Here is a 27,446-nt window from a genome sequence, read left to right as displayed (position 1 = left end):
AACACTGAGATTCCATGATTCTGACTGGGTGATCCCTAAGATCCTTTGCAAGCTTATACGCTATTTCAGAAGTTAAATGGGGGGCGGTTAGGTGGTGCAGTGGATAGAGCACCAGTCCTGGACTCAGGAGTACCTGAGTTCAAATCCGGCACTTACTAGCTGTGTGACGCTGGGCAAGTCACTTAACCCCCATTGCCCCACAAAAAAAAAAAAAGAACTTAAATGTTTTTTTCTCTTTTTACTAGAACTTGTTCTATGATAAAATATCTACGCCTTTGACTAATGGTCAGTAGGCCTTATCTCTAGTCTTCATTTTCTTATAGGGAATGAAGAGCAACACTTTGTATACTTCACAGTTTACAAAACACTTTACTTACATTGTCTTTGATCCCCACTTTTTCTGAGACTCAGAAGGGTAAGTTACTTGCCAGTGGGCACATAGCTGTAAATATGTGAGGCCTCAAGTTCTGGTTCCAAATCAAATAACTTTTTCCCCCTATACCTTTTTTTTTTTTAAGATAGTAAAAACTCCTTCAATAAACCACCCAGGTGTTTAGACACATAAGATCATCTGAAAAGATTTGAGAAAATTGACTTTGTAAGTCATTACACATTTAAAGCTTTTTGAAAAAAGAAAAGGAAATTAAAATTTAAAAGAAAAAAGAAAACATTTATGGGAAATCTTTAAGTTTTAAAAGAAGTTGCATCTTGGAAACAAAAACCAAAGGGAAAGAAGAAGCAAGAAATTGTGGGGAGGTGGGGAAGGTGGAGAACAGAGCAACTGTTTGCCCATTTGTGATCTCAGACAGCCAATACATAGACTTAAATGCCTTCTAAAATAAGAAAAAAACAATACCCAAACTATTCTGCACCTCTTATGAACTGCCTAACCTTACGTTTAGAACAAAACAACTAGATAAGTCTTCCCCATTACAGTATTTTTAGTGTTTGTAAAGTCCCAAATATATGTGTTTTTTTGTGAATGCATGTACACATATACACATATATACATACATGTATGTGTGTGTGTGTGTATACACACCATTGCCTCAGTATTGATAATTCTAAGTCTTTAGAAAGCTGGCTGGTAGTAAATATGATTTTATGCCATGTAAAATATCTCGTTGAGGGAAGTTAATACCTTTCACCCTTCTTTCTTTTCAGTGTCCAAGCAAAACATATGATCCATTGATTAAGTCAACCAGAGATTTTCCAGATGATGTCATTAGCTTTATAAAGCGGCATCCTGTGATGTATAAATCTGTATACCCTGTGGCGGGAGGACCTACTTTTACTAGAATTAATGTGGATTACAGATTGACACAGATTGTGGTGGATCATGTTATTGCAGAAGATGGCCAATATGATGTAATGTTTCTAGGAACAGGTAAGTTGGAGATTTCATATTCATGTCTTTCAAAAGAAAATAAATCATCGAAAAGGGTGGGGGTGGGACTAAGAAAGGATTTCCCATGGTCTGAAATGCTTCTGATGAGCTAATGCTGTTTCTCGTTTCTCTATTTTTCCTATTTCTCATTTGAACTAAAATTACCGTGAAAAACATTCAGTATGACTCGACAGCAATATCATACCAGTTGTTAAATGCATCTTCATCCTCAGAACTTCAATGTGTGTGTCTGATTAATGAGTAATTAGAAAGGGATATGAAAAGTATGATGTAAATACTAGAAATGTTGCCAATTTAGTGAATGTTTATGAGCTTAGAAAATTCAAATATTGGTCCATAAAAGTGTGGATTGTTAGGTTGTGTCTGACAGCATAATATATTTAAAGTACATAATTCAAATGTATCAATAAAATCCGGATGAATATATTTTGGTTCAGAAAAAATAAAATAAAAAAATACGGAAATAAAATTAGAGAAGGCCTGGATTGGGATACATTTCCTAGAGAATTGAAATTTCAGGATAACTATATTGAAAATACAATAAATTTTCATATTTGAATTTTAATTAACAAATGGTAGATATAAAACAATATTACATAAAAATCTCCTGGCTCTTTAAGCCTCATTCCCAAGTTTAATATACAAAATTTTCTAAAACCACCAGGTGGAGCTACCTAGTTTTATCTGAGACAGTTACAGTAATAGGAAACTCACTGTGCTGGAAACATGTCCTTGTATTTATATTTATGAAGAAGGATGTAAAACAATATATCAAAGATCTCTTGGCCAACTTCATTAAGATATCAATAAAAATTTTAAAACACTAGAAAAGTCTGCCCAGCTTAAGGTCATTCTAGTACAGCTGTATTATATGTATTAGCACACGATTTATTTACCTACATACCTTTTTGTTTCCTCAAAAAGGGTAACACATTGAATTGTTATGAAAGGTTATATGTACATTTTAGTTTTAATGTTTTCAAAGATAAACGTTCCTTTCATTTTTCTATCCTTATTATCTTTTTGCAAGGTGAAACACAAGAATTTTTGGTGGGGAGAGATGAAATGTAATTCTTCTCTTCCTAGCAGCAGCTTAAGTGAGCATAGCTTAAGTGAATTGCAGTTATGTATCCTGCCACCTTCAAAGTAGATTCTAAAACAAAGAGAAGGTACAGTGATAACAGTGGGTGTTGGGTTTGACCTGAAAGGACCTGAGTTCAAAATCAACTTTGATGTTTCCTAACTATGTGAGCTTAGACCAATCACTTAAGCTCTCTGGACTTCAGTTTCCTCATTGGGAAATGAAGGGTTTGGAACAGATGACCTCTTTGGACCCTTCTGGCTCCAAAACTATGATCTTGTTCTCTCTTTATTGGCATAATTATCACTGAATTTACGTGCAATGATAATGGTTTAGATTTTGAGACAAACAGTCCTGAATTTTGCCTTTAAAAAGAATGAAAAATAGGGGCAGCTAGATGGCGCAGTGGTAAAGCACTGGCCCTGAATTCAGGAGTATCTGAGTTCAAATCCGGCCTCAGACACTTGACACTTACTAGCTGTGTGACCCTGGGCAAGTCACTTAACCCCCATTGCCCAGCAAAAAAAAAAAAAAACAAACAAAAAACAAAAAACCAAACAAAAAAAGAAAAGAATGAAGAATAAATCTAACATTTTAAAAGCATTTGTCAATTCCTATATGGTTGTTCCATTAATGAATACATCCCAAGAGGCACTGTTCTGTGTTCCATCCTTTATGGCACATATAAGAAAAGTTCAAGTCTCTCGAACACAGTATGTACAATCATATTGTCAAGAACACTGAAAGAACTTTGTCTTTCAACATTCCCTGTATATGTATATTATTTTTGGGAACAACAGAAAACTTCCAATTCTTTGGCAGGAAAACTATTGTATACATCATTTCTCATATATGCTATTTATTTTTGTCTGGGCTCTTTCAATATATTTAAAGAAAAGTTATGTGAGTAGTAGGAAGACTTAGAAATGTGTTAATGCTTAAGGCAAAAAGTAGAAAAATAGAATTTTGTAAGTGATATACTTTGTTTTAGATATTGGAACCGTACTGAAAGTTGTCAGCATTGCAAAGGAGAAGTGGGATATGGAAGAGGTAGTACTGGAAGAGCTGCAGGTATTCAAGGTAAGACCCAAATTCATAAGACCTATAGACAACATCATCCATTCTCCTCCTTTACCCCAAAGAAAACCTATGGGAACCAATTACAATTAATACTTAGAAATGGATTAACTTTCCTGTGTAGCATACCATTGAAGCAGGAGCTTCTAGGAAGCTTTGCTGCATTCTTTGAGAATACAGTCAAGGCCAAAAGTATCATGTCAGATTAAAGCCTAAAACTTCTTTAGCTTTCCAGATGCTCTTCTAAAATATAAATTTGACTTTCGCATTTTTCTTAATTGAAATGTAGTAAACTATTTGAAGATTTGTAAATAATTCATCCCTCTCTTTCCTGAAAAAAAAGTATTACATATATATATATATATATGTACACACACATACACACATATGTTGTTGTTCAGTCTTTTTCAGTCATATCTGACTGTGACCCTGTGTACCATGGCACATCAGATCCTTCTGTTCTCTACTATCTACCCAAGTTACATATACATATTTACATATGGATGGATGGATGGATATGTGTGTGTGTATATATATATGTATACATGTACATGTACATGTACATGTACATATACATGTGTATTATATGTGAACTCTGAGTTATAACTGTTACCATTAATGTATACTTCACTTATTCCTTTAAACACAACAGACTGCCATGTATCTTTGGGAATCTCATAATTTCAAAATTGTTTACCCTTACTACAGTAGTGAAACTGAATCTTAAAAACAAGTTCTAAATTGTGTCTGTGTTATTGTTAGTCCCACCTGATTTTTAATTTTTTTTTCTCTTAAGGAAAAATTAAAAAAAAAAGATTTATCTAGTTTTCTTACACTGAGGGACTATATAAGAACAAATCTGTAGAAAATACCATTCTTTCATCATCTAAATGTGTTTGCTGTTCTTCCTTGAACCCATAATATTTTCTGTGAATGTGTTTATTTTTTTTAAGTGACTGTTTCCACATAAACCTATAACACTTCAAATAAGGGCCAAACCCTCCTCTATGAAGGGCTTAAATTAATTAATATGTTGAGTTCCAAAGGAGTAGGTTTATATTTTGATAATAACAGTGGTGAAAAACTTAAGTTTAAGATCTGTTAATCTTGCCTCAATCAAAAAATCCCCAAATCTTTAAGTGGTTCCTAAGAGGTCATAAATGTCATTTATGACCATTTGCTAAGGGTTTCTATAGGAAATGAAATATAATAAAATGGTCAAACTTGAAAAGTTTAATAGGTAATAATAAGTAATTATGAGATTATTATTTCTACAGTTTTCAAATTTGTTACAATTAAGAAAAGTAGATTTGAAAGAGAAAAGTCTTCAAGAAGGTGGTAAAATATTTTAAAGTTAAATATTTTCTTATGTGTTCAGAGTAAAAATAGTTTTACTTATAGGATTTTTAAAAAATTCTTATAGTAAAGTAAAGGGAGGAAAAAACCCTGAAACATTTAGCAACTACTTTTCCATGTCAGCAGGTTAACTGGATTTTGAAATTTAGTCCATTAATTAATAGGTATTTGATATATTGATTAGCTAAAAGTGTGTCTGTGTGGGAAACATAATAGTAATTATCTTCATCTATCCCTACCTTTTTTCAGAATCCATCATTAATCTTGAACATGGAGATATCTTTGAAACAAGTAAGTTGCATGTTTGTTTTATTGAGAAAGAAATAATATGTTTTCTAAGTAAAGCCTTATTCTTTGAATTAATGAGATACCTTTGCACATAGTGGGCAATGAATATTGGGTGAATTAAAGGGGAAAAATCAGTGCGATTCAAAGTGATGAACAAGTTTTAAGTACATAGTGTCTTTCTCTTTCATCCAATTATTAACCATTGTTTACCCCAATTTTAGGAGAAAGTCTACATTTTCGAAAATAGAAAGAAAAAAGAAAGAAAATATCCTCTCTTATTTGCCCTTGAAATGGAGGCTTTGAAAATTCCTTTGTCAGGGTACTGCCAACCTCTGTAGAGGTCAGCAACAATCCCTGACTCTATAGGGGATTATTTTATGATCTCTTAAACCCAGTACTTACTGCCTACTTCTCTGGAATGTTACTCTAGGCCTTAGTTGAGTCAAGTGAGGCAAAATAGTTTTAACTACTCTTCCTCTTGTGTCTTAAAAGATCATGACTCTAAGGTCAGAGTTAGATAATGTTAGTGTCATCTAGACCTATCTTAGCCAGTCCAAAATAAATGAATGCTAGTCATAAGTAACACCTTGATTATTTCTCCATGTTCTGACTCTGAGATAATCTCAATAGAGGGAAACTGGTCTCTAGCTCAAGAAGATCATTGAGCACACGCACGCACACGTGCGCGCACACATACACACACATATCACATATGTACCACTAACCACTAAGGCAATTAGCCACCATCCTCGTATGATAGGTTTGTAATACAACTATTACGGGTATGCCAGTGCTTATTTCTCAGATAACTGACCCAGATTAAAGCCTTCTATATTTTATAAAGAATAAATATGTCAACTGTCATAACTCACAGCCAGTTCAGGATTTTATTGCTCAGATTTCTCAACTTCCTTGGGGGTTTCCATTTTTATCTAATATACTTCTGTTTCAGCCCAGAACTCTGACATCCTCTTATCACACATTACCCAAGAGAGATCAGTGCTTCGCTAATGAAGCGATTTGTTAATTCTATGCACAAAGTTTATAAAGCTCTTTGTGATCCTTTTATATGGAAGTAACCATGTAAGGGAAAAGATCCTTCTCATCATTAGATTTGCCTATGGCATCTGCACTTGATATAACCTACCAATGTACATTTTCAACTATCAAGGAAGAATTTGACATCTTAATTCCTCTAGTCTAGCAGCTGGTTTTTGACCTTCTTAAATTTCTGCCAATGTTACATTAGCTCTACAGAATGCTGTCCCTGTACTACCATAGACATCCTGCCAACCACTCGGTCTGCCAGAGTTGAAAGTGATTGACTGTTTTTTTCACTCTTCCTTGTGTTTCTTCACAAGTGTTTTATAATGGGCAGGAAGCCTTATGAACCAGAGCAATGTTTAGTCCAATGAGTGTGGTATTTGTTGGGGGGGGGGGGAAGGAAAATTCTTAAGGCCTGAAAGATGCTTCTAATTCATTTGCTTTGCCTGATTTGTAGCAACAATTGTACATTGGTTCCCGGGATGGATTGGTTCAGCTCTCTCTGCACAGATGTGATACGTATGGGAAGGCCTGTGCAGACTGTTGCCTTGCCAGAGATCCCTACTGTGCTTGGGATGGAAATGCATGTTCTCGGTATGCACCAACTTCCAAAAGGTAAGGGACTTGAAAGGTTCATTTATGCTTCTTGTTTATGAGGAGCAACTTCGGAAATTCTGAACTTATTTTCTTAGGGAGCAAATATAAGTGAAGTATAGCATATACCAGTGGTGCATTTAAAAATATAAATCTATATCCATTCATCCATCCATCCATCCATCCATCCATCCATCCATCCATCCATCCATCCATCCATCTATCTATCTATCTATCTATCTATCTATCTATCTATCTATCTATCTATCTATCTATCTATCTATCTATCTATCTATCTATCTATATGTATTTTTATATTGTGTATAATTACAAATGTTATATATGGAGTATATACATACATATACTCTTTGAGGTTTTTACTTTATATGGGCTAGCAATTTTAAAGTAAGGCATTTTGAAATAGTGAGATATAAAGTTAGACTTCAGAAAATAATTTTGACAATTGTACTTTTTGTATACCTTTTTACCCATATATAGCTGACAGTGAAAATCATATTTCTCTTGACATCTTTCTGAAAATATAGTGTATATGTATTCACAAAAACTTTCTAAATGTTGACACCTTCACAAATATTATATATACACATACACACATTTCTACATGTGTATGCATGAAGTAATAGGAAATAATATAAAATTATATTCATTTACACTTAATAACTAAATATTTAAAATTCCTTTTTGCACCTAGGAATAATGCTATTAAGTATTTTTTTGGATGGGCATTAAGTTTGCCTTTGTTAATTTACTTATTTGCTTGTTCATTCATGATTATCCACTATTCTGGAAACCCTCAATCTATTTAGAAAATGTTAGTTTTCTTTCTTTCTCTCTCCGTTTATTCTTTTCTTCCTTCTTTCCTTGCATCTTTCCTTATTTTCCTGGATCTTTCCACCTTGACCACACTAAAAAAGCAAGGTCTACCCATGGGTCCAGTTCCATTCCTAATTAACCTGGGAACTTTGAGCTATTCCTTTTGCTATCTGGGGTAGTTTGTTTCTTTCTAGGTAATGTGGAGGACCCATCACCACTCTTTGGGACTCATCATATTGATGCTCAAGTCAGTGCACATATCCTATGCCCTCTTGTCTTAGTCTACTGCAATTAAGAACTTGAGCTCAAAAGATTAGCCAAGCATCAGCCTCCTCAGTAGCTAGGATTACAAAGGTATGCCACCACACATAGAAAAAAAAAAGTTAACTTTTTGTTTAATGAAAAAGCAAATGTTATTTTCTTTTAAGTCCAACTTTTTAAAGATTTAATCAATTTAGGTTATCTGTGTAGCTGAAAGTCACATGTAGGAGCAGTTTTGTGGGTAAAATTTGTAGTGATTATTTATGATTTTTAAAATTTTTTGACTGTACACTGGAATTTGGTGTTATCGCTGTTTATCCATATTTTCCTAAGCCACAACAAAGCAATAGCAACAAAATGGATAATACTAGTGTCCTTAAGGGATAGTTAATGATCTCCATTTAATCTCTTATCTTAAATATGCAAATATAATGAGTCTGGGTAGAGATTCCAATTAAAACATGAAGGTAGATATATAAATAAAAATGTATATACTTAATATTCAAGTATACATTCCCTATGGTTTTTCCAGAAGTGAAAGAACAAGAACGCTTGTTGGCTAGTAACAAATGATGAATTGACCATACCTTATAAAAGCCAAGGCTTAAAGATATTATTGACTTTATGAAATTTTTTTACTAGTCCATGATATTTTCCCTTCCAGTGTTTCCCATATTCCATTTTTTTTAACCTCCCCAACATCATGTCCATAATAAGCAAATAGTAAAATTGTTGGATTTTACCCAGGGATTATAATCCAATCAATGCCTTTCTTGAGAAGGATCCAGGATTTTGCAGAAAGTTGAATTATGTTAGCTGAGATACATGTGGTCTAAGGGTACAGTTATGGGCTTGGAGTCAGGTAACCCTAGGTTCAAAATTTTGCCTCTGGGTGACCCTGTAACTCATTTAACATCAGTTTCCTCATCTGTCTATTTTACAGAGCAGTTGTGAAATTTAAAAGAAACCATTTTGCAAACTCTGAAACACTACATAAATATCAGCTATTATTACTACTGCTGCAGAAGGGGAAAATAGTGAATCAACATTTATGTAGAACTAACTATGTGCTGGACACTGTGCTAAGCATAACAAAAATCATCTTATTTTGATCCTCACAACAACCTTTTGAGATAGGTGCTATTATTATCCCCATTTTATAGTCTTGGGAACTGAGGGAAATAGAGGTTAGGTGACTTGCTCAGAGTCACACAGCTACCAAATGTCTACAGCCAGATTTTGGGGGTTTGGGGTTTTTTTTTGGTAAGGCAATTGGATTTGTGACTCGCCCAGGGTCACACAGCTAGTAAGTGTTAAGTGTCTGAGGCAGGATTTGAATTCAGGTACTCTTGAATCCAGGGCCAGTGCTTTGTCCACTGTGCCACCTAGCTGCCCCCTACAGCCAGATTTGATCTCAGGTGTTTCTGACATAAAGTCCATTACTGCATCTACTGTGTCACTTAGCTGCTCCTTGCTACTATTAGCCAAGCATTTTTATATGTTTACAAAATACATTTGATTCTCAAAGCAACTTTGTGAGACACTTATTATTAACCCTGTTTTACAGATGAAGCACTTAAGGCATAAGGAAATTAAATGACTTGCTGAGCTTTACACAGTTAATAAGTATCTGGGGTGAGAGTTTAACTCAGGTCTTCCTAATTCAGGCCCAATATTCTATCTATTGTGCCACCTAGTCACCTTTTATTATCATTACCATAACTCCTGCTCCTCTTTTTCCTACTCTTCATACTTCTCCTCCTCCTCCTCTTCTTCCTCCTATTACCATTACTACTACTTACTGCCTGCTGTTGCTGCTACAATAGTCTGACAAAATTAAGCAAAAGAAGTGGAAAGTTCTTCCATGTGTTTAAAATAAATGTAGATGGATATTTATCCCCTCCCTTCACTAATGAAAGTATCAAAGACAGATTATCATCAAATCTAATTCAGAAGACTGGAGCAGATGTAAATAATAGTTCAGTCAAATCGAATGCTCTTCTGAACATATCTTAAAACACATAGCTCCATGAGAATTCAGAGGCACAGATTTGTTTTCTTCTATCTCTTTTATAATGCACTTACCTTTCTACTCACAACTGACAATCTAGTTAGGCAAAGAAAAGGGCAGACAAGCTCTTTTGTGACAATGATATGGAACACCATTTTGTATTAGTTTGTATTACCTTGCATTCAAAAGTGAAAGTCTGGTTTTTCTGAGAAGCAGATGGCCATCTATGTTCAAGTTTTAACAGGTGGCAGCAGCCTAGACCCACATTTCTCTGTCTCCTCTGCATTAGACATGGCTGTGTTCTAAGTCCAATTGGCTATTGCTGATATTTTTAATATTTTAATTCACTTTCCGTAGGCGAGCTAGGCGGCAAGATGTAAAATATGGAGACCCCATCACTCAATGCTGGGACGTAGAAGACAGTAAGTTTCTTATGTTTATTCATTCATTAATAAAGCTTGTCATGGTTTTTCCCCTTTAAAAACTAAGCATGTAATTTGTATTCATTTTTATCCTGAGACATAGAATAATACCCTGAAACATAGTTTATAAAGTATGATTTTACATATTACTGGACAGTAATACCTTGCTTTACACAAAGTATGTTCCAAAAAAGATATAGTAGTTAACTCATTGAAAGTCAAATCATACATGAAATGCCCTCACAGAGCTAAAATTATAAAGACATTAGATACAGATGTAAAGTGTCTTCTAAACTATAAAGCACTTATTAGTGTAACTTAGTCTAAGAAAGAGACATCCCGGGGCAGCTAGGTGGCACAATGGATAAAACACTGACTCTGGATTCAGGAGGGCCGGAGTTCAAATCCAGCTTCAGACACTTGACACTTACTAGCTGTGTAATCCTCATTGTTCTGCAAAAACAAACAAACAAACAACAACAAAACAAAAACAAAAAGAAAGAGACATCCCAGTGAATCATTTTACAAAGTAAAGAATCACTTAGTAATCACTCTTCATTTATCTGTTCTGCAGTCTTTGAAAATTTTTCTCTATCACCTTTTCCTATAGTATGCCAATTTTCACTTAAAGGATATGAAGTTTTGTTGTTAGACGCAGTTGTAACTAACAGGACTGAAAAAATTTAGAGGTGGAACCAAAGCTTTGGACAAGGTCTTAGAAACATGGCATCAGAAGACCCGATTGCTCTTGGTTCATCATTCAGTAGACATTTTCCAAACAGCTATGATATATACAGCATTCCAAGCAGTGTGTTGAGGGCTATGAGCTTCTACTTTCTTTCATCTTTTTTTTTTGGGGGGGGGGGGCTGGGTTAAGTGACTTGCCCAGGGTCCCACAGCTAGTAAGTGTCAAGTGTCTGAGGCTGGATTTGAACTAAGGTCATCCTGAATCTAAGGCCAGTGCTTTATCCACTGTGCTACCTAGCTGCCCCTTAAATATATAATCTTTTTTTTTTTTTTGGTGAGGAAGTTGGGGTTAAGTGACTTGCCCAGAGTCACACAGCTTGAGCTTCTACTTTCAAGTAGTATACAGTCTTAATGCAGCTCCAAACCCATGTGTGCACATATGGTTGTTACAAATGTTTATAATCCAAAAGATGTCATGAGGCAAGTATAAGTAATTCAGTTAGTGAACATGTATTAAACATTTCCTATATATTTTCTGCTAGGCTCTGAGTATATATAAAGATCAAAAGGGATAATATACTTTGTTCTTTCAAGGAGTTTACACTGTAATGATTTATGAGACATGTATACAGATAATTTATAATACATGCAAAATATAATTAAGCAAATAGGAGAGATTCAATGGAGTGGTGTGTGAATTTGGAGAAAGGAGTAATAATTTCTAGCCAGGGGAATCAGATAAGTCTTCATGGAAGTGGTGGCACCTGAGTTGGGTTTTTAGGGTTTTCGGTATGTGAGGATAATTGTCCCAATCATGAGACAGGGGGATGAGGGGCAGGGGAATGTACAAAAAGTAAGATCAAAAAGAATGTCTCCAGAGGGAAGGGGTGGTCAGTAGACTGAAAAGCAGCAGATATGTCAAAAAGCATGAGGTCTGAGAAGAGACTATTGAATGGTACAATTCAAATATCACTGGTAACATTGAAGAGAGCAGTCTCTGTAAAGTAGTAGGGAGGAAAGCAGGATTGCAGTGGAATGTGGGAGTAACTTTATGGTGAAGAAGTGGAAAAAGAATGCAGACAACTTTTTTTCTATAAGTTAGGCACTGAACAAGAGACAGGGACAGCACAATAACTTGAGGGAGAAATGCCATTCATAATTCATAACTGCAATCTAGGCTAGCTTAAGTCCCCAAACAAGATTTTAAAATAAAGTGTAGTGATTATAACTTTTCTTTAAAGGGAAACAGTTTAAGCATTTTGCTGTGCAAAATGTTTTTTTTTTTCATATCTGAGAAAGCAGTTCACTTAAAATTACTTTTAAATTAAATTAAGTATATTAACTTATAGTTTATACTAGTTTAATATCAAATGCAATTTTATACTATTATAAGCTAAGAAGAAATCAGATATTCTGTCTGTATGCAGATACTATGTGTAAGATACAGACATGGTAAAGGGAATGTCATTAAGAGCAGATTTAAATTCTGGGTTATCCTTAAATCAAAATGAGGATGTATGCTAGGATACTAGTTACATTGACTGAATTAACAAAGGGAATTCAGTCATGCAATTGATCATTTCAGGCAAACAATTGGTCTGACAGAACTTTCCCCTCACAAAATTGTCCATTAAGTTGAATGAGTTGAAATAAATTTAATTTAATCTTTCCTTGCATCCTTGAGACTGTCATATGACAATCAAAGCAGATCATTAGAATATTTCTTTTTTTCATCATAATTAGTATAATCTTTTTGATGTTATAACACCCTATTCCCACAGGGCTTCAGTGATTACTGTATTATGTTTCCTCATGTTTTTGATGATCTTTCTCTTTTCTATCATAAATGACATAATGAGACTCAAGAAACAGTTTTTGTAACTGTAGAAAATGTAGAATATGATATCTTGTTGACTGTGACAGACTACAGCTTTCAAATAGAAGCTACGCATTGGGAACTGGAAAAGGAATAATTTATGGGTCCATATCATAAACTTGAAAATTCTTCTTGAAAACAACAATGAATTGATGAAAAGGAAAAAAATTGCAGAAAATAACCCAAAGGATTTTTATATATGCATGAAGATTTCTTAGTAATTCCATATGCTGACCATTCTTGTCCATTCTTAGTTCCTTAGTCTTCTGCCTAACGTTCTAAGTAGGCTACTTTGCTGAATAGACATCTGAAAATTTTACTCAAGGAATATATGTACATATTCAGGCCCATATGGCCCAGCAGCCGTCATTTTCTATTTGATCAGATGTGAGCTCTAGATCTGAAATCACACATGGGGCATAGGCTTTGGCTAGTTGAGAATGAATGTATTGCAGATGGTCCATTTGATTTAAAAGAAGAAGGTGTCTCATACACCACTCAGAAAGTTTCCCATTACCTGCTTTATGCATGTGCACTTAGGACAGACAGTCTTTAAGAATACTTCCATCCCTTTTTTCTTACTAAAATTAAAATATAAAGATGGGTAAGAAGGTAAAGCCCATTTTCTGAGTATTGGAACGCATATGTGGTTGTGCATATATCCATTTAATGATCAAAATTTTGCCAAGAAAGCACTTAGCTCTTACATATCTTTAAGTTGTAAACATTATTAATTATTTTGAAAGCTTTTATCATTAAGCCACATTGACATTTCTCTCTTTAAATATTTAGCATATTTTCAGCTGGGTGTTAGAATGTAGAACCTGGACTCAGGAAAACTTGGGTTCAAATATGGACTCAGACACTTACTATCTGTGTGATGCTGGGCAAATCACTGAACATCTGTCTCATTTCTTCAATTGTAAAATGAGGATCATAATAGTGTTTACCTCCTTGGGTTCTTATAAGCATAAAAGAAGATAATATTTATAATGTGTTAGGTAAACCTTAAAAGAGTTAGTATATAAATACTAGCTATTATTATTATTCTTACAGGACTGACTAGAGAGCTAAAAGGCTACTGGAATTAGGTATTTTGGGTTTTGTTCACTTTAGGGGAAAATAATAAAGGGTTTTTTTAAATTAAGTTTTACCTAATTCAGAGAAGATAATAAATGTTTTGCTTGTATGTTTACATTTTGCCTAACTCAGAGAAGAAAGTTTGTTTTTCAGGTACAGGAACCCTTTCTGTTTTGACAATATTTTCAAAATTATTTCTTTTTAAAATTTCAAATTTTTGTTTTGTTTTGTTTTTGTTTTTTGTTTGTGGGCCAATGAGGGTTAAGTGACTTGCCCAGGATCACACAACTAGTGTCTGAGGTTAGATTTGAACTCAGGTCCTCCCGAATCTAGGGCCTGTGCTTGATCCACTACATTTAAAATTTCAAGTAACAAGACTTTTTTATTAATCATTCCCTCCCACTACTGCCCTGCTCTCTCTTTAAAAGATCCTTGAATAGATATACATGTAGTTCAGCACAACAAATTCCCATGTTAGCCATGCCTGGAAAATGTGTCTATTGCATTTTAAGTTCAGCGTTTGGTATGTTTCATCTTCACTCTTTTGTGCTTGTGGTTTATCATTGTACCCATAAGAATTCTAGAGTCTTTCAGCATTGTTTTCCTCTATAATATTATTTATTATTGACAATATTTTATTTTAAACATTTAAGCATTTGGTAAAAAAAATTTAATTGTGTGGAAATAATGGCCTAGAATTTTAAAAATCAGGTAATTAAAGAGTTGATATTAAACAAAATGTGAAGTTCCCTTTTCTTTAATAATATATTATGATTCTTCCCCTTACAGCATCTGTTCTAAATCAGTCCATTTTCCCATTGCTTTAAAAATCAGGTCGAGGTTAATCTCCTATACCATGTTTGCTTTCCAGGCATTAGTCATGAAACTGCTGATGAAAAGGTGATTTTTGGCATTGAATTTAATTCAACCTTTCTGGAATGTATTCCTAAATCCCAGCAAGCATCTATTAAGTGGTATATCCAGCGATCTGGAGAAGAACATCGAGAGGAGGTAAGCTACAGTCACCAAGGAAGGGAATATTCATTCTGAACAAAATATTATCAGAATTTTTTTAAATCTCTAAGACATAGGTTATTGCTACATAGGAAATATGTTTTAGCATCACATGGGTATTCTAATTTCACTCAAGGTAAGAAAACTCATGGCTAACAATGAAAATGTTATATTGGTTTTAAAATTAAAATGGGCTTATTTCATTATTTTGATCAAATACTTTCAAAAGCAGATGCAATCTGAAGGTAAGCATTTCATGGAAAACTGTTTGCCATTTTTCATTCCCATAGATCGCTCAAAGGCAGTTTCTCTGCTTGTTTTGGAGACCAAAAATTTTTTAAAAATGCAATAGTTTTTGCTTGCTTGTTTGTTTGAAAGAAGAAACCCACAAATGGATCACTAAAATAGTTTGTCCTTGAGTTAGATAGTCTTCAGATTGTAGGAAAAAACACAACCAGAGTATGGAATGACTAGAAACATTCACCTTTGATAAAATAGTCACCTCCATAACCTACCCTATCCCAACTTCACCTTTCCCTCCCCAGCCCCCCAAATCAAAACAACAAAATTGGCATGTATGCGATATGTATGCACTGTGATATTTTTGTTGTAGGAAGAAATTAAAAGAATCAAAAGCCAAGTGAACATGATCTTTGCTTCCTTTACCTCATTCATTGTCTTTAGAAATTACCTGTCACTCAAGTATAGAACAGAATTTTGTGAGACTGTTAACAAAGAGTTGTTAAGCACTTTGAACTCTTTTGAAATAGTCACTTTGCAGAAGGCCTAAATAGCAACAGACACAGATCTTCAGCTCAATATATTTAAAAGTGGACTCTTTATCTTTCCCCAAAAATCCTCCCCTCCAGTATTTCAGGATTGTGGAAATTTATTTTGATTTGGGGACCCTAACTTTTGGCTGAGATTAGAAAGCCTTAGGCCCTCAGGGTCTCTCCCCCTCCTCCTCAGCTTCAGCTGAGCGAAAAAGCCCCGTGGGCTATACAAGACTCAAGGTCAGACAGCTGGGGGAAAAAAAAAGCCCCCAGCTCCCTCCAACCCGAGCCAAGCTATCCAAAGATTCCGGATAGCCTGTGTTGAGGCATGAGGCTAGAGAGCACCCTGCCCCCCAGCTGCAGCCCTGGCTAGCGGATTAGCTTGGTCTGTGGGGGCGAAGGAAGCCTTGAGATTTGAGTGGAGAGAAGAAAAGGTATGTATAGACCTGGGAGTTAGACAAAAAAAAAGGAGGGGGGTGGACTAGAGAAGGACGGACTAGGAGAGAGGCTGACTAGAGGGGAGCCCGGACAAGGACGGAGGAAAGTTCGGTTCGGAAAAGGAGAGACGGGGCTGACAAGGTTATAGGCCTTAATACAAACCAGGGAAAGTGTAACGGGCCCTGAGGCCAGAGGCGGCTAAGGCCCTTATTGTATTCAAGAAGTTCAAGGCGCAGCAGGTGGGAAAGAGACCGCAGGAAAGCAGTCAGGTTGTACACTTTATTTCCCTGTATTCCTAATTTGAAATAGTATCTCATAAATAAACTCTGCTTTGATTATTTGGTTAAGAGGCTTCTTAATCTTTAGTTTATCAGTTTGGGAGCAGTGTGGTGGAACTTTATCAACGGCCCACATTAAATTAAATGCAGTCAGATAACCAGCAAGTCAACAGTCCCAGATTAGTACCCCAATCAAATTAGCCCTCAAAATTAGCCCTAGTTAATAAAATATTTCCACATTTTAATGGCGACTGCAGCAGGACTTATGGCCCAATTATAATTTTTCTAAATTTATCATTTTTCATATAATCATAATTTTTCATAAATCCAATTATATATAATTTTTCCAGGTTAGTTATAGTTATTAACAATTAATTTTTGTACAGGATCATTAACTCAGCATCACATTAAACTTCTCCCTATTCTCTCTTACCGCGTATAACCAATCTTGTAATTTCTACCTTCACAGAATCCTTCACATCTGAATCCCTCTCTTCATTCGTGTATCTAGCATCTTAGGTTAGGCTCTCATCACTTATTGACTAGCTTATTTCATCAGCCTCCTAATTGGCCTCCCAGCCTTAACTCTCCCACCATTTCAGTCCATCCTACTTACTGTTGCCAAACTAATTTTCATTCAGAGCAGATCTGATTATATGACTCTCCTACTCAACCAACTCTAGGGGTTTTGCTTCTAGAATAAAATAAAAACTCCTCTATTTGGGTTTTTAAAGGCCTTTTTTAATAAAACCTGGCCCCTTTGTACCTTTCAACCTTCTGGCCACTCTTCCCCGAACTTAACAGTACAACAAACAGTCCAACGTTCCTTACACATGGCACTTCATCTTCTATCTCTGAGCTTTCAAATTAGCTATCCCCAATTCTTGAGATATACTTTGGCCTCACCTCTGGCTTATAGAGTCACTCTCTTCCTTTAAAGACAGAGCTAAAACACCGTCATCTGCATGAAACCTTTCCTGATTCCCAGTTACCTAGGGCCATTCCTCCTCAAATTCCTTTTTTTAACTACTTTGTATGTATACATATTTTTGCGTGTTTTTTAATTTACTTTATATTATTATTGAAATGTAAACATATTACTGACAAGGGTAACTTCATTCTTTGTACTTGTGTCCCCAGTATCTAGCATAGTGCCTGGGCAAGTCACTTGCTATTAGACTCATCAAAAATTTGTTGTTTGTTTGATTGGGTTACATAGGCCACAGCATATTATGAATGATAACTTATTCAAAAGAATTTGTATAAAAAATAACATCAAAAGTATATATGGTTAGAAAAGGTGGTATAGCAAGGACCAGGAGTTACAGATAGCTATCCTAATCTGCTGAACTAGTATGTCTGAAATGATAAATACTTTATCACATTGAGTAAGTAGGGAAAATTAAGCAAAAATGGCACAGCATAAAAGGCATGGTTAAGAGTGTACTATTGGGGGGGGTGGCTAGATGGCGCAATGGATAAAGCACTGGCCCTGGATTCAGGAGTACCTGAGTTCAAATCCAGCCTCAGACACTTGACACTTACTAGATATGTGACCCTGGGCAAGTCACTTAACCCCCATTGCCCCGCCCAAAAATAAAAACAAAAAAATAGCGCACTATTGGAAGGCATACTTAAATGAGAACATAAATTCATTGAAGTATTGTGTTACTGTGCTTACGTTTAATTCAGCAAAACTTTGAAATGCTAAAGTTCGGATTGGTAAATTAGTAATGAAATGTACCTAAAATATAGAAGGGATTGGAAATCCTTTGATCACCTCACTTCTCTAATTTTAAGTAATTACCTTTGTCTGGTAAGAGTACTTTAAAAATTTAATCCATTACTAAAAACTAGGTGTGAAAAAGACTTGAGCAGTCACTAAAATCAGTCAAAGAGATTTCATTTAGGTGCAACAAGAAACATGTTCTAATTGGGGAGCGACTCATGTCATGTTTTGAGAAACTCGTATAAAAAGTAGGACCTAGTTCAGAGAAAGGGAGAAGTTGTGAGGGGGTTTGGGATGGAAGTAGATAGGAAGGAACAGGGATGTCAAGAGTGATACCATAAATCATAGGAAACCCAAAAGCAGCAGGAGAAAGAGAATGTAGAACTGAACTGTGACAGCAAAGGGAGACATTGAGCAGGGCCTTGGGCCCTATCAGCATCTGCAGCATGCATTTACCCTTACTTCCTCCAAGCAAAGGTCTGCCCATTCTCCAATTTCTCCTTCAGGTGTCTGTCAATAAGCACTATAATATATGCTGGTGAATCTTGACCTATATGAATCTGGTAACCTGAATTTTGCTTCAACTTCAAAGGAGCCTAGGATTAACTATAGATGAATATAAATATAGATTAAGGCAGTGCATTTAAAAAAAACAAAACATGGAGTCTCAAACAGATTTTGAATATACTCATAACTTTTTTCTTATTATAAACTTCCTGTAACAGCAAAGGAAGGAACTATGTAGATCCTTAGGCACCTAAGGTTACAAGGAGCTAATAATTGTAACACAGTGTTAAAATATTACAGATCATCTCTGTTAATATATTTGAAAAGTTATCAGAACTATTTAAAATTGAAGTTTTCTTAATGAGATATTTATTATCAAATTTATTAGGGAACTAGTATCACAACTGCTCTGTATGTTAATAATATGTAAGAATTAGTTTTATTTTGCTAGTATACATAAAAACTTTTGTTCTTATAATATTAGCCCCTGGTATGTATATATATATATGTATATATATATATATATATATTTTTTTTTTTTTTTGGTGGGGCAATGGGAGTTAAGTGACTTGCCCAAGGTCACACAGCTAGTAAGTGTCAAGTGTCTGAGGCTGGATTTGAACTCAGGTACTCCAGAATCCAGGGCCGGTGCTTTATCCACTGTGCCACCTAGCCACCTGCCCCTGGTATATTTAAAACAATGAGATAAATTCTGCTACAAAGATTCCACCTTTACTTGCCCTACTTTCCTTCTATATTCTGCTTTTTTGGATTTACTAGAATTAATAGAACTCCTAAATTTATTGCAGTACCATACTAAAACCGGATACAGAATACGTAAAGGGCAGCAATTCTATTCAACAGGAAAGATACTAATGTGAATGCACAGGGAACTTGTTTTAAGGAACCACCCACTATCATTAATGTGTGTACTCCTTCTCAAATACAGCACCATCCAATGTAAAGTGATTCCTTCATCTCAAATTAGAAATAAATTTAATTTAACAGATATTTATTGACTTATTGTTGTGTGCAAGGCAGTGCCAAGTGTATAGAGATAAATATGATCTGATCTCTTCTCTCAAGGAACATACAAGCTAGGAGAAAGGAAAAAATATTTCTTAAAGACTATTACTCAATTACAGGCAATACAAGGTAGGCTATGGTCAGTCAGAAGTACAATCACATATCTGTAGCAGTTAAGAGAGATCGTATCATTAGGAAGATCAGGAAAGACAATAAATAGAAGAAAAATTTTAACAGGGGTTTGAAGAATAATTAAGATTTGGACAAGTAAAGATGGAATTTCTGAAAGAATGCATAATACAAGTAAAGTCATGAACTTGTAAAATCAAGAGGCATATAGCAAGAGTCATAGAAAAACAGGACAGCTTTAAAAGTTTCATAGTGAATTTATTAGATTCTTTAAAAGAAAAGCAAGCTCTACAGAATACAGATGAACAGTTTTCTTGTTCCACAGTCTCTGGATATTTCATGTTCAAACTCTCTCCTGTTTCACATATATGTGGAAATTCTCATTTTATTTTGCATTTAAAATCAGAACAAAAAGGAAAAAAGAAAACCAAGTGGGGTGTTCAGAAATATAAAATCATCCTATTTGTCCAGGAGACATATAGTTAGGTATAAAACAGGAAACACAGGTTGGAGGTAGTGCATGGAGAGCTCTGCCAAGCTAAAGAATTAGAATTTATTTGGTAAGCAGTTAGGCAGCATGGATAGTTTTAATAGATGCCTTTTTAGGGAGATAAATCAATCTTCATTGGATAGATTGACAGTGGAGAGGCTATAGGCAGAGAGCTTAGTTGAGAGTCTATTACTATTCTCCAGAGGAGACATGGTAAGTATTAAAACTAGAACAGTGATCATGGGAATAAGAGGAAGATGAGATAAATATGAAAGATATTAAAAAGAATTATCCAGGGGCAGCTAGGTGGCGCAGTGGATAGAGCACCGGCCCTGAAGTCAGGAGTATCTGAGTTCAAATCCGGCCTCAGACACTTAACACTTACTAGCTGTGTGACCCTGGGCAAGTCACTTAACCCCAATTGCCTCACTTAAAAAAAAAAAAAAAAAGAATTATCCAGACTTGGTAAATGATGAATATCAGGGATGAGAAGGAAAGAGTCAACATTTCAACCCTCTAAAAATGAAGGTGCCATTAATAAAAACAGGAAAGTCAAGAAGAGGAGCTAGTTTTGAAGATGAAGAGTTTGACTTTTCACACATTGAGTCTGAGGATCCTGCAGGGTATCAAGTTAGAGAATCTCAATAGGAAGTTTGAAAGATGCAATAGGATATCAGGGTAGATGGGATTTGGAGATAGCTACTTGAGTCTAATTTTAATGGAATTGAAGTCCTTAGAGTTAAGAACAACATCAAAGGAAAGAATACCAAGAGAGAAGAGTTGCTAAGGGCAGAACTTCTGAGAATGCCTCTATTTAAATGGTAAAGAGTACCACAGTCAGCCAAGGAAAAACTGATTTCAACAATAAGAGTTGGTCACAATTTTAACACTCATCAATCCAAACTCCTACTACATATCTCAGTCCCCTATCCAGTACCCTGAACAAGTGATCATCAATATTGTCAAATAGGGAAGAGAATTCTAGGTGGGTGAGACTTAAGAAAAGACTTGGGAAATTTTGCCAACCTTTAGTGTGATAGAAATCAATGCCAGAAAACATATTCTGTGTATGCATGCATATATGTGCATGGGTACATATAGATACCTCTGTCTTTCTTTTATTTATCTATCTAATCATACATACATATATCTCTTCCCCCAAAAGATGTATGAGATCAAAGATTTCTGAAATTTTAAAAATAGATATTATTTTAGTTATGAAATGACTAAAAGGAGAGAAAACAATTTGGTTTCAAGTTTATTGTTAATATGGATGTGTAAGCATTCAATTTAAGTAAAATATTTCATTAAAATTTATCTTTTAAAAAATCTGGCCTTTTAAAAAATCTGGCCTTTTAAAAAATGTGTGTTCCTTTTGTACTTTTCCTATTTGACATTATTTTTAAATACAAATTTACATTATTCTTTTCCTTTTCTTGTGCTTTATACAAAGGTTTCATTACTATAAATTTCTTTTATTTTTAAAATTTTATTTTAGTGGAATTTTTAAAAGCATTTCACACAGTGATGATGGTATCATGTTGTGTAAATTTAAATGTAACTTCAACTGTGTTTTTTATGGTATTGCATTTTAAAGTACCAGAGCTTTAATGTTTCAGCAGATCATTTATACAAAGTGATGCTTTGTCCAGGACCTGCAATACTGTTTCCTGAGGGTAGGAAAAGGGCAAAATCCAGACTAGATTGGAAGCATTTGTCCCAGCAGGACATACTCTCCTTCTTGCTCACAAGGTCACAGTTCAGACTCTTACTTCCACTCAGAATGGTTTCAGGGAGGGGACAGGATCTCCTGTAGCACAGAAGCTGTCACCAGCCTGTCCTGCTGCCAGTGGGAGGATGCTTCCTTACTGAGTTATTTCATAGTCTGGTGCCATTAAGTTCATGAGTCAATTATCTAGTGACTTGTTCTTGATGTTGCTTTTGTAATTGATGATGTTTATGCCTCTAACTGGTAGGTTAGTCAGCAGGTCTCAAGCGTTTCCCTCCAATCCCCCCCTCCACCCAGACTTTTGTGAACTGGGAGTAAAAACTACTCCTACTACATCATTTGCCCTTCAGTTGTAATGTGGAAGAGTTTCCTATCATCAGTAATAAATTCTCATGTTTAGCATCATCATCATCATTATTTCTGTTACATCTTTCAATTATAAAATGTGCAAAACATATGCTTCTGAGGAGGATTTAAAATATTTTTAAATATTTCCCTTCCTTACTAAGTTTTTTTTTCTTTTTGATACTTTTATAAATTATCCTTATCCACTGTCCTGTAAAAATCTTTACTCATTTTCAACACCCACCCACATAATTTCATCCATTCTTCAATGTTTACTTAAAATACTATTTTAATATATGCAAATACAACATTTCCATGCACCTGTCTCCATTTTGCTTTCATTCTTCAGTTAGCTAGCTCTCTTCTATGTTTAATTCCAATTTTTCCTTGTACTTTTTCATGTTAGTTAATGAAAGGAGATGTCCTTTAAAGGTACAATCTCTTCTAAGACACGTACAATGTTTTAGCTGTGAAAGAACTGACAAATGAATTATCTGTAAAGGAATTACCATTAGTCAGCCATTAACATGAACAGAAGTCGCTGACTTTTTACCTGATGTCCTGACACTTATGTATCCTCTGTCTTCCCGGTTTAAAAAAAAATGCCTTTCATGGGAGATCTAAATTTACTAATTTGAAATATATCATATTCTCTTTATTCACATTAAGTAAATGGATATACCATGCCTTTTTAAGCATGATTTTGATTTGTAGGTCTCAGCATTTTTTACTTATCACTTCTAAAGTGGAGAAAATTCCATGAGTTTAAATCATTGACCAAAGATTGTATTATCTATTTGCAGCGGAGCTGCATTTTCTAAATTGACTGTGCTGACATTTCACTGGAGAAATACAGTGTGCATAATGCATCCTATTTCAATGCAGAATAAAAGCAGCACGTGACACAAGAATGTAGACCAGGCAAATGTTAATCAACTACCTAATTTCTGGATTCATAGATTGCCTGACTCCAAATTGCTAAATCCTGTGATAATCTAATTTATCAATTTGGAATGCATCCTGTTGGAACTTCTATTCCATTATAATGCATAGTTTTGAAATTGATGGAAAGAATAAAACCACATCTAACATCAATGAAATGATCTGTACTACCTAACCGGCAAATCCAGAAAGCTTGAAATTTAATAAAATGTGTTTTACATCTGCAGGTCAGAAACTAAAGGACAAATTAAGCATTCAAGAGCAAAAGGTTAAAGATCTAGTACCAAGTAATGAAATGCCAGGTGTTTATGAAACTTTCTGTCCTGTGGGGACAAAGGTATAGAGGAAAGACAGGAAAACCACTAAACTTGTGAGTAAAACAACATAAACAGGATGCAAAAAGAGAACAGAAAAAAAAATAATAATGAAGTGTTGTACAATATGTGTGGAATCAGTCATAATTTCCTCCTGTCAAGATTAAAAAAAAAAAAAGATCAATGGCATAGAGGTGTAATGACTTCTATACATTAAGGAATGTCACTTAAGAAATCCATTATTAAGACTCTTAGTCATTAAAAGCAAAAGCAAATATGGATTAGTATAACACATTTAGTTTCCCTGTAAGCCCTTACCTATTGACAAAAAGGACAACTCTGGAATATGCCCCAATCTCTAACCCCAAGGAATATAGTAGTAGTCTCCAATGTTGTTAATGATACTTCACTCATCTCTTTTTGGCCACGGGGCAGCTAGGTGGTGCAGTGGATAGAGCACCGGCCCTGGAGTCAGGAGTACCTGAGTTCAAATCCGGCCTCAGACACTTAACACTTACTAGCTGTGTGACCCTGGGCAAGTCACTTAACCCCAATTGCCTCACTTAAAACAAAAAAAGGTTTGGCCACCTAATCCCTCAAAGATACTATGTGTTAGACAAAAAAGGGTCAGCCATCAAATAGTAGAATGAGTCCTAGATGAAGGACTATTTTTATAAATCAAAATTATTTTATTATTTTCCAGTTGCATGTAAAGATAGTTTTCAACATTTGTTTTCATAAGATCTTTAGTTCCAAATTGTTCTCCCTCACTCCCTTCCCTTCCCTCTCCCCAACACAGAAAACAATCTGATATAGGTTATATATGTAAAATCACATTAAACATATTTATGCATTAGTCATGTTGTGAAAGAAGAATCAGAACAAAAGGGAAAAACCTCAAAAAACCAAAAAGAAAACCAAAAGTAGAAACAGTATTTTTCAATCTGCATTCAGAATCCACAGGTCTTTTTTCTGGACGTGGAGAACATTTCCCGTCATGAGTCCTTTGGAATTTTCTTGGATCATTGCACTGCAGGGAAGAGCTAAGTCTATCACAGTTGATCATCACACAGTGTTGCTGTTACTATATACAATGTTCTCCTGGTTCTGCTCATTTCACTCAGCATCAGTCCACTTAAGTCTTTCCAAGTTTTTCTGAAGTCAGCCTGCTCATCATTTCTTACAGCACAATAGTTTTCCATTACATTCATATAGCATCAGCCATTCTCCAATTGATGGGCATTCCCTCAATTTTTCAATTCTTTGCCATGACAAAGAGAGCTGCTATAAATATTTTTGTACATATGGGTCCTTTTCCCTTCTATATCTTTGGGACACAGACCTAGTAGTGGTATTACTGGGTCAAAGGGTATACAAAGTCCCTTTGGGCATAGTGATGAGAGACTTTTTTTTTTTTTTTTACTTTTTTGGGGGTGGGGCAGTGAGGGTTAAGTGACTTGCCTAAGGTCACACAGCTAGTGTCAAATGTCTGGGTCTGGATTTGAACTCAGGTCCTCCTGAATCCAGGGCTGGTGCTTTATCCATTGCACCACCTAGCTGCCCCGATGAGAGACTGTCTAATGAACTCTATGCCATATAAAACAATCTGTAGAGTAGGAATCATAACACCTGCCCTACCTATATCACAGGTTTCTTAGGAAAATTCAAAGATATAATGTGTGTAAAAACACATTGCAAGCTACAAAGAACTACAGTAATGTACTGTAATAATAATAATAACAATAATAAGATGATGATGATGGTCACGGTGGTGGTGGTGGTAGTAGTTGGACAATTACTCCTTTTATGTTAAAGAGAAAGAAAAGGGATTTAAGAATAGCCTCTGGGGCAGCTAGGTGGTGCAGTGGATAAAGCACTGGCCCTGGATTCAGGAGGACCTGAGTTCAAATCCAGCCTCAGACACTTGACACTTACTAGCTGTGTGACCCTGGGCAAGTCACTTAACCCCCATTGCCCTACCAAAAAAAAAAAAAAAGAAAGAAAAGAAAAAAGAATAGCCTCTAGGTTGAGAAATTACTGTGATTTAAGCTTATTCCAAAGGTGGAAAAATTCAGTTGTGTAAGTTTGCTTTCTCAAGTGTTTTTAACGTGGTATTGATTTTGCTTTCTATTTGGTTAGCATGGCACATTGTCTTCAGAGTCAGAAAGATCTGGGTTTTAGGTTCTACTCATAGTTACTGGCTGTGACTTGGCAAGTCATTCAGTCTCTCAGTGCTCCAAGCAAATTTGTAAAACTAAATGTTGTAGAAAATTTACCAATCTGCATTGGTTCCCTGGAAATCCATGATAAGCATGAAATCATAGGTCTTGTTTAAAAATGATAATATATTTTGACCTTAAAAACTTACCATGGAGTTAAATGTAAACTCTTAGAGATGAGGGGCTGTCTCTCTTGTGTATTTGTATCCCTTCTACTGTCTATGCCAAAGCTTTGAAGACAGTCTATGCAGGTTCTTTCATAAATGCTGGTTGATTGATTGATTATAATATCCTAGATTCATATACATCTTTTTGTGTGTGTGTGTAGGACAGTGGGGGTTAAGTGACTTGCCCAGGGTCACACAACTAGTAAGTGTTAGGTGTCTGAGGCCGGATTTGAACTCAGGTACTCCTGACTCCAGGGCTGGTGCTCTATCTACTGTGCCACCTAGCTACCCAATTCATATACATCTTATCCATGAGAGAAGCTTCCAAGGTTTTGAGTTGAAAAATGATTTCAAGGTGGCTATTTTAGTAAGGTATTATTTTTCTTAAAAATAAAAGCTTTAATTTTTATTTAAAAAAATATTTATTTTCTCTCCCTACCACTTCTCTCTCACTTTCTTTGGAAACAAACATACAAATAAATGATCAAACAAACAAACCTTTGTAAAAAAATATGCATAGCCAAGCAAAACAAATTCCCGTGTTGGCCATGTCCAAAAATCTGTTTTGTTCTGCATCTTTCATCCATTATACCTCTTTAACATGCTTGGTAACATGCTTTCTCATTGATCCTCTGAAATCATGGTTGGTCTTTGCACTAATCAGAGTCCCTATGTCTTTCAAAATTATTTGTCTTTACTCTGTTGTAATTGTGTAGATTATTTTCCTGATCCTGTCTAGTTCTTGCTTTTGAGCCAGTTCATATAAAGTTGTCCAGATTTCTCTGAAACTCTCATTTCTTATAACATACTGTATTCCATTATATTCACATACCATAATTTGTTCAGCCATTACTCACTTAAAGGGAACTCCCTTATTGTCCAATTAATTCTTTGCTACTACAAGAAAAGGAGCTGCTATAAATATTGTATATATGCAGACACTTTTCTCTCTTATTGATTTCTAATAGTAATATCACTGGGGTCAAAGGGTATGTACAACTTAATGAATTTGGGGACATAGTTTCAAATTTAAGTAGTTTTATGTCAGATATTCATATTTTCATATATGTAACTCACAATAATAGAGTATTTTAACATCACAACCATCTTGTGAAGTTGGTAGTAAAAGTATGATCATGCCCATTTTATTTTTGAGGAAATTACTCAATGAATATTAATGATTTGCCAAATGCCATAGTTAGTGCCAGATCCAGGACTGGATAGTAGGTCTTTGTGGGGCTATTTCCCTTTCCTCACACATGAGTTCTTCATATAATGTGCAAGAGGGCAAGATAAGGCAACTTGTTGGTTTTGCTCTCACCATGCT

At 35.2% G+C, this 27,446-nt stretch overlaps 1 protein-coding gene across 1 annotated transcript in view; it reads left to right on the top strand.

The window, feature by feature from the left end:
* Positions 1-27,446, top strand: part of SEMA3D (semaphorin 3D) — a 252,169-nt gene that overhangs the window by 216,450 nt on the left and 8,273 nt on the right. Inside the window, 6 exon segments of the mRNA XM_043969203.1 lie at positions 1,165-1,387; positions 3,481-3,569; positions 5,172-5,213; positions 6,712-6,869; positions 10,312-10,376; positions 14,891-15,030. Coding sequence (XP_043825138.1) covers positions 1,165-1,387; positions 3,481-3,569; positions 5,172-5,213; positions 6,712-6,869; positions 10,312-10,376; positions 14,891-15,030 — 717 coding nt within the window.

Source organism: Dromiciops gliroides, chromosome 5, assembly GCF_019393635.1.
Source record: "Dromiciops gliroides isolate mDroGli1 chromosome 5, mDroGli1.pri, whole genome shotgun sequence".
In the NCBI taxonomy this organism is placed as follows: Eukaryota; Metazoa; Chordata; class Mammalia; order Microbiotheria; family Microbiotheriidae; genus Dromiciops; species Dromiciops gliroides.
Note: the sequence above shows the minus strand (reverse complement) of the source record. Positions and strands in the feature narration are given on the sequence as shown.